The sequence below is a fragment of the Chlamydotis macqueenii genome, chromosome 3 (genome assembly GCF_036417535.1).
Source record: "Chlamydotis macqueenii isolate bChlMac1 chromosome 3, bChlMac1.mat, whole genome shotgun sequence".
In the NCBI taxonomy this organism is placed as follows: domain Eukaryota; kingdom Metazoa; phylum Chordata; class Aves; order Otidiformes; family Otididae; genus Chlamydotis; species Chlamydotis macqueenii.
In genome coordinates this window covers 71178203-71191808 of record NC_141558.1, presented here as the reverse complement: position 1 = coordinate 71191808, position 13606 = coordinate 71178203, and the positions used below count along the sequence as shown (strand labels likewise).

General features: G+C 41.0%; 1 protein-coding gene across 3 annotated transcripts in view; it reads right to left on the bottom strand.

The window, feature by feature from the left end:
* LCLAT1 (lysocardiolipin acyltransferase 1) overlaps window positions 1-13606 on the bottom strand; it is a 125264-nt gene that overhangs the window by 22837 nt on the left and 88821 nt on the right. Inside the window, exon 8 of one of the 3 annotated variants that reach the window (XM_086744932.1) lies at window positions 3432-3474. The exons of the other annotated variants lie outside the window; for them this stretch is intronic. Within the exon in view, the coding sequence (XP_086601058.1) occupies window positions 3455-3474 (20 nt within the window). The 3' untranslated portion in view covers window positions 3432-3454. The remainder of the gene's footprint in view (window positions 1-3431; window positions 3475-13606) is intronic. 3 annotated transcript variants of the gene reach the window in all.

Genomic DNA, 13606 nt, shown 5'->3' with positions numbered 1-13606 from the left:
CCTGCGAAATCCTCTGAAAAGTTTATTACTGTTTCACTTTCTACCCCGTGTTTCAATATTAAAAAACAAATTAAAAAGTAAATCCAAAGCCAGACTCAGTTCATGACACTATATATATTATTTAAGGCTAATTCTCACGTCATTCCTGGGTTCACACATCTTTAAAGTAGCCTTCAACAGTCCTAATTTCTCACTTCATAAGATACCCTGACATTCAACCTGCTGCTGCTGTTTTAATTGATCAGCAGTAGAGACTGGAGCAGAGCTCGAGAAATACAGAAAATAAATTGACTGACCCTCCAACTCAGCTGTTCTCCTGTGTCTGTAGTCTAGAACTAAAGAGCAGCAGTGAGGGCATACGTTTTAGTCGCCTTACAGGATATTCTCTATTTTATCCCTTATAACATACATAGTTTTAGGTTCATAACAAAAAAAAAAAAAAAGCTATCCCATCAACAGCTCTTCACTCTTTTTAAAATCTGAAAACTTCAGAGGAAACCACTGCTATGGAAAACCCCTTGTTTCTCTGGTTACAAGATCTCTATTTGCATTCCTTTTTTCTTTTTTTTTTTCCTTCACAACAAGGAACAAGGGCTGTTGCACATGGATTACATTTGAGGATTCAATAACTAGGTTTAAAAAATGTGACCACTGATAACTCAACAGTAATACCACGCTTGAAACTACCCTGACCCCTCCACACGATGGCCAACTGATCTTCCTGGCTGTTGAGGTTGAGATTTCCAGAAATCTCTTTCTGTTTGAAACCTTACTAGGTATGAGACGCAGAGAGATTGCTTGGAAGGACCTCACAAAACGTGCATCATGCCCTGCCATGGGAACTCAGACACAAGGAACGTGACTGCTCGAAGCAGGAGGAACAGCTGGCAGACACCTATGTGAGATGCTCTTGTATCATCAGCAGAACAAGCCATGTTCTCACAGGCAAATAAACACATCTGAGAACAGGACTGCTCTCTGGCCCCTGGGACTTCCTTAAACATGGAGCCTTCTGATCCAATGCTTACACTACTTGGATTGCTAAGACAACTGTTCTGGACGGAGGGCTAGATATAAATGTGACCATTCAGTATGCTACCAAACCAGAAATGTAGCCTGTTCAGTGTGACAGCAAACATCTTTCTCTCCAAAAGAAGATTTTAAGCCACTTTTATTCTTAGGATGCTGGTGATACAGCTAAACCAATCTAGTACTACCCACCTCTGAAAGGAGTAGTTTTGCTGCTTCCCACACTGGATGCTCCCATCGCTCCCTCTGATCCTACCTACAACGAGCCCTTTCAGCAGACGGAGCTGGCAGAAGCTAACGCTGCCAAAGAGCCGTGCTGTTACTGCGGGTGCTGGCGAATCTGAACCCCTGACTACTGATAGAAGTGGGACACGGGTATTCCCACTGCTAGCTCACTGAGTCAGAAGAGGTAGTCAGGCTGGATGGGATGCTATATGCTCAATATGTTTTCACATTAGAAACTTCCTCCTTCATCCATCAAAGGGGATAAGCACTCTTTGCTTCCCCCACCCATCCAAGATGTGGGTGCAGGCTTGTCTTCTCATGGCAGAAGACCCAACCTGTAGCTCACATCTGTTGTGTTGGTAAGATGCAAAAACAAGATTACACAGAACACAGCGTCCTCCCGTAATTCATATGAATACTGGGCCAAGGGTTGGAACATTTTTTCTTCATTATTCTACCGTTGCCGGAGTAGCACTTTCCTCTATCAGTTGCTATTCCCTAGAACAGCATCTGGAACAAGTTAGGTAGCCAGAGGAGAGTAACAGACATGAGCTCAGCGTGTTCCCAAGACCTGATTTTCAGAGATACAACACACCTGCAGCTTTCAGCAAATTCATTACAGAATTAAAGGGCTCAAAGCTATCTGAAAAAAAAATCAAGCCCATGCTGATTAAACCCACTCAGGAAGTATGCCACTGCTTTCTACACACCAGCTCAATGCTCTGGAGGCTTATGAACATTTCCTCCAAGTCTGGATTGCAGTATTTCAGCCTGGGAGGTGACAAAGACATGAATAACCTCAGCAAGATCCACATCCGAGAAGGATGTTCACAGATTCCTGGCTAGCAACAGATGGAAAAAACAAAGGCATGGAACCACAGCTGTTCCATTTCTGAAATGGTGAAGGACCCAAGAGGACCTCCAAGCTACACACTCCAACAGAAGTGAGAGGCACACCCTCCTGACTCCCTCCAGAGCTGTAGGCACTTACTCCATTCCTGCAGATAAATGCCCTCTGCCATTCAGACCCAAATTTCTTCATCGCTAATGAAACACAAAAGTTTTTACAGAATAGGTACATGCCTCGCAAGCTTTAGCACAAACAACTCCAAGCTAGGCGAGAAGAAAATAGCGATGCTGTACCAAATTGTGGTAAAACTGTGTTTTTCAGCACTTTTTAATTCCTCCCCGATCATCCGTATGCATTCATTTATCTACAGCAGCAACAACTTCAGCAGATTCCCGAAATTAAAAAATTCCAGGGAGGAAGAAAACCACGCTACATGTCACCCTCTGCCATCAATCAGCACTCAGCTCTGACACCTTCACACACAAAACCCTTCCTGCTGTCAACAGGAGATACTCAAGAAACAGCACAGTGCCTCAGAGGAAGAACAGAACGAAGACTAAGCTATGCCGCTGCCTCCAGATGTGTATAGCCCTGAACTCCTGGACACTTGCAGTTGAATTTTGTAGAGCCCACCTTTAAAAAAGAAAAACAAAATGAGGAACAGTGCCTTAGGGTTTTCCACTCCTCTCAACTAAGCAGAAAAAAGACAGAACTGACTTAAATTTATAATTTTGGGTTTGAGGGGGGTCTTTATTTCTTTTTTCCTCACGTGAGGCTCTGTGTTTCAGTACAGCAATTTCTACAAGGTGTTTCCTGCCTCCTATCAGTCACCCAGCTCTTTTGTGATGAGCTTAACTGATGAGGAATTGACAAAACCTGTATCTTCCTTATTACAGTGTAAGATGCTTAAAGCAACTTCTATGATGTATGAAGCCAATATTGTCTTTAGTAAATAGCACATTTCAGGCTTCCAGAGCTTTTCAGTTTCAAAATAAGAATTTCTACTGAATGCTTAATTCATACATTTGTAAACTGACAGATCAAACAGTGCTAATGCTTGATGCAACATAATTACTTCTGTTACAGAAAACACTGTTGAAAACAAGCAAACACATTTTTGAAAAAAATTAAAAGTAACCCACAGTACATCAATTATTGCACGTAAGACAAAAATCCTGCTTTGCCTAGTCCTTCAGTCTTGCTGCCTTGACTTTATACTGCTTTACAAGTGGCAGAGTACTTGACCAAAGAATTAATTGCAGAGACAGAAACAGTAACTCTGAATCCCACCAAGGATTGTTTATAAGAAACCATGTGAGGCATGTACCTTTTCAGCAATAAAAGTCTGAGTCAACATCCCAGCAGAGAACCTGGTTCAGCCAAAAAAGAAGAAAGATTCACAATCAAAGTGGCATGAAAATGACAGCCCTGAAAGACACACGCACTCTCTTCTACGACTTTTATTACAGCTACAGAAATGTATTTATAAACAATGGTTAATACATTTTCTTAATTTTAAGTTGTATTTTGTGCACTTAATATTTGGAATTCAAGGGTTTTCAGGGGGATTATTTTCTCTGTACACAATGTGTACAAAAAACATGCATGCTTAAACCTGTCTAATTATCCTTCCTGCCTTTATGAAACGCATCCAGAATTTCCATCCTAAATTACACATAGGATTCTTTGTTATAAACGGTGTGACTCACTCATGTCAATGTAATCTGCCAGGAACTGCTCACTGTAGCCAACTGCATGGCAGGCACGTTACTGGCAACACTGCACGTGAATTACCTCAATCCCTCCCTCTCCCAACCACCACCCTCATCTCCAGAGCAGTAAGTTCAGAGATGTTTTGTGCTGCATTTTGGGAATACTCCCACCATATGTGAAATGAACAAAATTCTGTATGAAAACATTTTTCTTTTAGGAAGCATTCATATCTTTTCGCATGTTTATCATGTATTGACTATGTTTGGCAGACATGAAGCAAACATTTTGGTCCCAGTTAGGACTTGCAAAAGGTTATTGCAATGCAATTCATCACAAAAACTGTCAGTTTTAGGGATTAATCTCAAATCAATCCAGTGGGATCCAGGGAGACTCTTACTAGGACAAGACGACATGATTTACCTTTTAAAATACCCAGGTTGGTTGCTGAAAACCTTGGTTCAGGTTTTTAAATAGTTTCTGTAGTGTTTCACTGCCTGCTTCTGAAAATTAGCTTATAAGTGTAGTAAAGCCATGTTTCTTCTATGGCTTAACTAAAGTAGTCAACAGTTAAAGGATGCCTTAATTCAAACAGAACTTGAGTTTGCACTTTTCCATTTCTTAAGTGGAAACACGATCACAGAACTAAATGATATGCTCACTTCTTGTTTCATGCATAAAATTGCTACTAAGTGTTAACCTCATACATTTAGAGAGGAAATTAACCAAGGTTTCACAAGAGTTATTTTTATATTCCACTCCAAAATAGAAAAGAAAGGGGCTATTTGGAAGAAAAAAAATAAAATGCAGCCATTCTGAAATGAAGATCATTGAGTTGTGTATTTGGTTAGGTCAAAATCTGCATTCCTTAACCACACTATAGCACTGACTGTCCTGTGGGTGAAAAAGACCCCAATCCAGCCACTACACAAAAAGATGGTTGATTTTGTTTTAGAGAAAAGCACTGACAAATGTAACCTACTTTGGCATTCTGAAAATATTTTTTCCATAAATCAAAACCCTACTAAATCAGAGCCTAAAAAAGAATGCAACTTGAGTTTTTAAAATTTACTATTAAAAATATCAACTCCCAATGTGGAAAACTACATATATATTTAGCTATGTCTGTATATGTATGTGTCTTAAAAAAGCAAGCTGAAGCTTTTTATCCCTGTAGCTTTAGACTAAAAGATGATTCAAATTGGACACAAAGTGATTACTGACAGCATTCTATTAAATGTGCAAAATACATTTGGAAGAAAACTACCATAAAACAAAAATCAAGCATTTTTTTTAGTTGACAGGGTAACTAATAAAAATATATTGTGTTTCAACACATTTGAAAGAAAGAAGATGCCTGCAGAAGATGAATTACATAAAGAAAATTGTTTGGTTTTCACATAAATGGCTTTATTTTTATTTTCAGAAGCCTAATGTACTAACAGTCAGATGTGCCTAGCTTGCCCTGTGTATTTGTGCAGTCCCTTGACCACAAATGAAATTCCTAGATGAGGATCTAAAATTTAAAGAACCTCCTTTAACCTCTCATACCTGTTTGTTTGTATGCACAGTCACCAGTGCCTTGAACAGTTTACAACCCCTCTGTGTGTGCTTATTAATTTTCCCTGTGCCAGCTACATCTTTCATTTCTCCTTATTTCCTGCAATCCACAAACCATATTCTGTGCAAGCAGAGGAAGCCGTGAAGTGGCCTGATGTGACTGCTGAGACAGTAAGTGAATAAGAGAAGCACCGCATGATACATCACAGCATTATATAACTTGTTATTCTCTCCTCACATAAATTATTTTATTTCCTTGGACACACAATTATCGAACGAGGCGTACAGATCCAATGTCACTTTTTGCTTGCACATGCAGTCACTGTAACAGGACACGGGTCAGGTGAGTGCATACCCATAAAGCCATTTTGGAAACCACACCTGCATACATGAATCTACAGAGTTTGCTGCGACCTCACCTGTCTTCAGTGCTATAATTTTTGAAAACAGCACTAAAGGTTATTATGATAGATTTGACTCAGCTCATGATTAAAAGTATTACCTCTAACATTTACTGAAAAAGACTCCTAGGTCTTTGTTTTAAAAATCTGCCAGCGCCACCATGAAAACCTTAGCTTTTTTACAGTTCTGAAAAGATTTTTAAAAAATTAACACTTTTAACCTTGCATCTCTGAGATGAAGGTTAGACCCTTAGTCCTCACAAAAAAAAGTGTTTATATAACATTTCCAAGCTATTCTATGTTGATATACAGACCCTGAATTTTATTAACAGAATTTAGCGTGATCAAAATCCCAGTAGGGTATGCTGACACTGCTCTCCCTCCAGCTGGTCTTCTCCATCTGAAATGTTTTCCAGTCTATAAACAGGAAAAACTACTAAAAAGCCGACAGCATCGTATGCTGCAGACACATGCATCCCTGCAAATGCACAGTTTACAATATCAACAGCTGTATGGAAAACCAAAACATAACAAAAAGGAACATTTCATAACAAGATTTCAAAAAACCCCTTAACAATTAAACAGTTTTTGGTTGAGGAGCTGAAGCTTGTTACAAATATGCATATCTAAACGTACCAGATTGTCCAGATGCAGAAACAAAGATAATATAGAAAGACAGATGTCACTTTGAAGATGGTGTTGCATGCAAAAATGTCAATTTTTAAATCTACTAAAACACAACAGAGGGTATGCAAGAGGTGGAATCCTTCTGCCAAATGGGCAGGGGAGAACAGGAATTTCAATATGAGATGTGTCCAGAGATAGAGGTCAGAGAGAAGAGAAAGGAGAAAAGGTCAAATTAAAGCTTTTAATAGGCAATAACATTTTCTGGAGGATATAATTCCAAAACTATTTGGCAAAACTTCAGGACATCCATCAGCAAAAGTAAAATGAGGGTCAGTTGGCTATTCTGTGAAATATTGAGCATTTTATGAGTCATAAATTTAATAAAATGTGGATGTGCTAAATTTACTCCACTCCCAAGTCACACCCTTTTTTGGTAACCTCTGTCCATTATATTCTTGAATGCATCAATAATGGGAACCCTCCAAAAAACCTAAACTCAAAGGAATTAAGACTGAATAAAAACAGACAATACATGAATACTGAAGTCCCATTTAAGGTAACAAAGAATAGAGTAAAAACTCCAGACACAAAAGAAAAAGCAGATACGTCGTTTTTGCTACACAGGGTTGTAATTAGTGATGGGGGAACCAATATTTCACCAGGCACCCATACTTAAAGGGTCAGGATCTTGTGAATAATTTTGCTACCCTCTGATAGACGTTTCACAGCTATTTTACTGAAAATCTTGATTGTTAAGCTGGGCCATTTCCCCACACACTTGGTACATAACAGTAGAGGCTGCAGAACGTGTCCTTCCAGTCTGCCTGCCCACCATCTTACTGCCACAGCTCACAAAAGTAAATTTTGCTAGACACAGGCTTGTACAGATCTAGTTGTCGCTCTCTCAGTAGCACACCAGTAATGATCTAGGCAGCATATAGCAGCAGACTCAGAGCATTTACTACTTTAGGTGATTCCTAGTTGGGCTGGTTATTCCACAATTGCTTTGTTTCTTGCATCTCTCTCTAAAGCAGCTGCTGGTAGAGTTTGGATTCTAGATGCAGTGACCACGGGATTTTCTCTAAGGAGCTACTTTCCTTTAAAAGACACGCACCACTACTCTGCAATGCCTTCTCAAATCCCATCCTTTGCTCGGACTTCTGTATAAACTCTCAACCACAATTTCAGCAAATTTCCCCAAGTCTTCAGAGAGAGCACTTGCTGTCACCCCATCCCTTCACACTATTCTGCCTCATGCCCCTTATCTTTTAATTTCATAGAATCATAGAATGGTTAGGGTTGGAAGGGACCTTCAAAGGTCATCTAGTCCAACCCCCCTGCAAGGAGCAGGGACATCCCCAACTAGATCAGGTTGCTCAGAGCCTCATCCAGCCTGGCCTTGAACGTTTCCAGAGATGGGGCCTCCACCACCTTTCTGGGCAACCTGTTCCAGTGTTCTATAACCCGCATCGTAAAAAAATTTTTTCCTAATTTCTAATCTAAATCTACCCCCCTCTATTTTAAAACCATTACCTCTCGCCCTATCGCAACAGGCCCTACTAAACAGCCTTTCCCCATCTTTCTTGTAGGCCCCCTTGAGGTACTGGAAGACCGCTATCAGGTCTCCCCGGAGCCTCCTCTTCTCCAGGCTGAACAGCCCCAACTCTCTCAGCCTGTCCTCATAAGAGAGGTGCTCCAGCCCTCTTATCATCTTTGTGGCCCTCCTCTGGACCTTCTCCAACTGGTCCATGTCCTTCTTGTGCTGGGGGCTCCAGAACTGGACACAGTACTCCAGGTGGGGTCTCACAAGGGCAGAGTAGAGGGGGAGAATCACCTCCCTCCACCTGCTGGCCACGCTTCTCTTGATGCAGCCCAGGATGCGGTTGGCCTTCTGGGCCGCAAGGGCGCATTGCCAGCTCATGTTAAGCTTCTCATCCACCAGCACTCCCAAGTCCTTCTCCTCAGGGCTGCTCTCAATCCATTCCCCGCCCAGCCTGTATTTGTGCCTGGGATTGCCACGACCCAGGTGCAGGACCTTGCACTTGGCCTGGTTGAACTTCATGAGGTTGGCACGGGCCCACCTCTCCAGCCTGTCAAGGTCCCTCTGGATGGCATCCCTCCCTTCCAGCGTGTCGACGGCACCACACAACTTGGTGTCGTCGGCGAACTTGCTGAGGGTGCACTCTATCCCACTGTCCATGTCGCCGACAAAGATGTTGAACAGGGTGGGGCCCAGCACGGACCCCTGAGGGACGCCACTCGTGACCGGTCTCCACTTGGACATTGAGCCGTTGACCACCACTCTCTGAGTGCGGCCATCCAGCCAACTCCTTATCCACCGAGTGGTCCGTCCATCAAACCCATGTCTCTCTAATTTAGAGAGAAGGATGTCATGTGGGACAGTGTCAAAAGCTTTGCACAAGTCCAGGTAGATGATGTCAGTTGCTCGTCCCTTGTCCACCGATGCCATCACCCCGTCATAGAAGGTCACCAAATTGGTCAGGCACGATCTGCCCTTGGTGAAGCCATGTTGGCTGTCACCAACCACCTCCTTGCTCTCCATGTGCCTTAGCATGGTTTCCAGGAGAATCTGCTCCAGACTGTATGCTCTTTGGTTCAGCATTTAAAATTACAGTGGAATGGAAGAAGAACTACTGCCATATAAAAAAAAAGCCGAGTAATCCCCCCTAAAATGAGCCAGGCTTTTCATGAGTGAGTTACCAATTAGCATGAGTCATGAAGAAAAAGCTGGGTGGAGTGGGACAGCGAGGGAAGCAAGACCTAGTTCAAGAAACCACCAAATACGAGCTTTAACTCAACCCAAACACTTTCACGTTCCCTTTTCAGGAAAACAAGGGAGAGAGAAGAGGACAGGAGGCTAATAGAATTGAAATTGGCAAACAGTTTTCCAAACAAATCTTTATATAAGAAACTGTATCAAAACCTCTGCTGGATTAATGGACCTGTAAAGACATTGTTTTAAGGAAACCCTTCCCTGGCTGAGGCTTTGAATTTCAAGCTCCAGCCAAGAAAGAAAACCAAATAAGTAACTTTTTTTTTTTTTTTTTAAATTCAGAGGAAAAGAAAGGTTATCTCTGTTTTACAAGGATGAGCTAGCCTGTCTTTCAACACCACGCTGGTTTCTATACTCACTTATTACAACTGACTGCATATTTCCTCAGGAGTTTGAATTCATCAGATGTTCTCAGAGAAGCTAGAGCAGTAAGAACAAAATGAACTGATTCCTTAAATTTCCAGAAAAACAGTCACCACAGGTGAAAGACTCTGTATTACAGATACAAATAATTACTCTTTAAATACTTCTGCTTAGTTACACTTTTGGGAAGGCTGAGAAGAAAGGCACTTGCTCCTAAGACCATGCCTGCAGACAGCTGGGCTTCCATTGCTTCTCTGAAGTTGGCTGCACCCAGAGGTTCAGCTTCTGTAGCTCCTTTTAAAGTGTTCATGTGTTAAATTGCCATTATGCAATCTCTTGCATAAACATCACTAAAATTGCAACTGCTGGTAAGGCTACCAAACAATCTCGTTAAAGTACAAAAAGTTACTTTGTTTCTGTCCAAGGGTTTTTGTTTGTTTGTCTGGGGTGAGGAGGACAGTTGATCATTTTAGAATGATCTTGTCTCGCATGAAGTATAGCAGGCCATAAACCATGTAATGAATTTATCAAAACCATTTCTTTATTATGGTCATTACAACACACAAGCCACCTCTGGCTTATTAATTTTAAGTTAAGTAGTTTTAAACATAGGATAGCAGCCACATTCAGTTGAACATTTGGTTTCTTTTGTTCTGACTCCTGCTGTTTAAAAAGCAAAACAGCAAGTAAATCATACAATATCTGTAATATTTGTATATGAAAGAGCATACATAAAACTAAAACAAGTGACGAAGTTCTACAAATGCTGGTAAATATCTCTTCTCTTTTAGTATTACTAATACATTCATTTTCAAAGAGAGACTAATCTGGAAATGGAGATCACCAGTATTTTACTGAATTTATTTTATACCAAGCATGCTGCTTTTGTTAAGCTTTAAAAAAAAGACCAAAACCTAAAAGATACTTTACAAAAGAAAAATGTTTAACTGTCCCTTGTTAAATATTTATAATTAATTGTATCAGCAAGACACAATCAATTTAAGAATAGCAATGTCTGACACCTAATATTCAAGCTGACTTCTAATGAATTTATGTTTTTTCCTCAATCAATACAAATAAACCATTAAATACTCAACAACCTCTGCCCATATACAGCAGGAGACAGCAAATACCAGATTTCAGATAGTGTTGGTCAACTGGAGAAAGAAAGAATAGTATCCGAGAAAATGGCTGAGGTACCAGATTTACCAATTTATTTTGTAGCCCAGCGAATGCATGAGTGCAAGGAAGAGGTTTTGCAGAGACCTGGACTCGTCAGGTGCCCATCTCCCACAAAAGTAAAAAAGTTCAGTACCCCGTGGTCTTTTCCGACGTCAGATCAAACCGAGTCAGGTGCCTGTTTATATCTGTTAGAATCAATTGTTTTCTTTTGCCAACTGGTTTGACTGCCCCGCTGCTTTAGGTTAAGCTGCAGCACTGGAGCTGGTATTGTCCACTGCCATCAAAATAAAATCGTTTCATCCACCTCCCTCACCTTCTGGCTTTGGCATCGCAGGCTTGCTCCTTCCTCCCCACGACCACTGCTATGACACAAGGATTTGCAGGCCAGATGGTGAATCACATAAACATTTTCCCGTTGAAAAACACCCCTTTTCCTGTATGTTTCCCCGGTGGCAGTTGCTGGTTTACACGCACATAGAACTACACAGTTGGTTATAAAGCTTTTGAGTGGAATAAGAATCCCCTCCTCCCCTCCACCCCAGTTGTGCAACCTGTTGAGAAGCAAAGCACCTTAAGACTCGCTTCCTGCTTTATTTCAACCAAAGTTCAGTCAGGAAATAAAAACCTGAACTCCCAAGTGCAAACCCAAACATTCTAGTTAAAAGAAATGCAAATACTGACTGGATGTAAATCGGCACAGCGGTACATACAACAACAGAGCCAAACCAATACAGCCCAGCTAAGGATCTAGCCCTGCAAGAGCAGGCAGGCAGGAAACCAGCAGATTCTCACTGAAGGCAGCGCGAGCTGCATTCATCTTGGAAGGGAGAAAAATAACTTTACCCATAAAGGGTAAGATGTTATTAGTAACAAAATTCTTCGCATTCTTTTCACAAAAAGACGTTTCATATTGCAAGATGATATCCTAACAAACTAGCCTTAGATGGCTGGATTGAGTCTGCACAGTGCAACGTCAACATATCATACATTCTCCTGATCAAGCGAAAATCAAAGTAGGACAAGTTGTCCAGTCCAGATTGGGTTATTTGGTCTAAAAATAAAGCTCCTAAACACCAATTTTATGCTAGTATGAAATGATTCAGATGACAACAGACAATTTTTTTCACTATAAAGCAGGGTTAGTACCTCCATATTACAACTTCCCAGCTCTTTCATTACAAGATCCTACTGTAATTGCTAGGTACAACGTCAAGTTTAAACCACTTGCACTGAAGTGGTTTAAATTTCCAAGCTCTTTCAGCCTCAGATCTCAGATTTTTTTCTTTTTTTTTGAAGGGAAGAAGGGGCATCACAATCTCAGCTAAAGCAATTCAGCTGTATCAAAGACTGAGGCTATGGAAAAAATGTTTTTGTTGCTTAAAAAGTCACAAAAAAAAGTTTCAGATGGTTTCTTCTTTGGAAAGGACTAGCATCCCCAAGCCTTGGAACTGGGATTTGAAGTTTGGCAGGAGATGGTATTTGTGTCAGTAATACGTCTTTTGCCAACTTCCAAGAAAACATCCCAAATTCGGCCAACAACTATGAGTCTTAGAAGAATCTTAATTTCACACATGCTCAGCAAACATTTTATGGAGTTTACAGCCGAAATTTAAGAAGAATCTGTCCTTATTGAGTATTCCCAACTTCTAGCCTTCGGTTCATGCAGTATTCCCTGTGAGTAAATGATCATGATAGGTCCACTCATGGCTCCAGCATGTGACCACCCATGCAGCATGGAGAAGGAAGCCATCTGATTCAAATGCAAAGGGGACAACTATTTAACAGCTCTGGAAGGGAATTTCGCAACCAAAGGAGAAACTCAGCCTGGGGAGGGATGGCGGCACTATCTGTTGCGTGATCAGCTGTTGATTTAGTGTTTAAAAACATTTCAGAATAACATAAAAGACATCAGTAGTAAAGAACATTAGGTTGTAAAGTTCAATACTCAGATGTAGGAAAATGCCAGATCTAAGGCTGCCTCTGCCTATATAATGGGTATTATCTTTAGTTCCATGATGATATACTACTTTGCCCCAGGCCATGAACTTGCAGTGAATCAGGGCTGTGTAACAACAGAGTGCAGGAGCTTTGCTTCATTTGCTGCAGGACCAGGAAGGTCTGCAATGAACAAAACAGAGTAAGGAGGGAGGAAACAGGACAAGTTCAACTTCAGGCAGTTGAGTCTCAAACCAATCTTAATACTAAAAAAAAACGAAGAGAACCTTATGCTCTTTCTGCCTATTTCATAAACAGACTTTAATTTCTCATATTCTGGACTGGCTGACTGGAAGTTTCTAGGGTCAGTTTTACAGTGCTGCTGAGCATCCCCAGCTGCAAGTTGCATGGAAAGCACTACGACTGAAAAATAAGCCCATAGGTGTCTAAAACCAGGCAGTAGACCTGACCTTAGTCTTGTCGCCCTTCAGTTTCCCACATGCATGAGATAAATATAGACACAGTGAAAACAAATTCCTTCAAGATCAGGAAACACTCTAGTACTAGAGCAGCAAGCAGCAGAGATGCTTACATAGAAATCCTGTTTTCAGAGAAGAGCTTGAATAGTGCAGCATATAAGCCCTGGGGCCACCTATTGAAGATGACGAGAAAACAAAATATTTAAAAGTTGCTCCTTCAGTGAGTACTCAGCGAGGCAGAGGATGTGTGTGTGGGGAGAATGGCAGGCAATCATTTAGCTAAAGACCAGATCATCTCATACATACATGTAAGAAAGCCAAAATAAGATTCCACAAACAGCTTGGTGATGTTCGCTGACTTCTGAGTGTCAAATTTTCAAGCATTATAATGTTTTTTCCTCTCTTTTCAATTTTGCTTTCCTTGTTGGTTTCATCCAAATAAAATTACCAG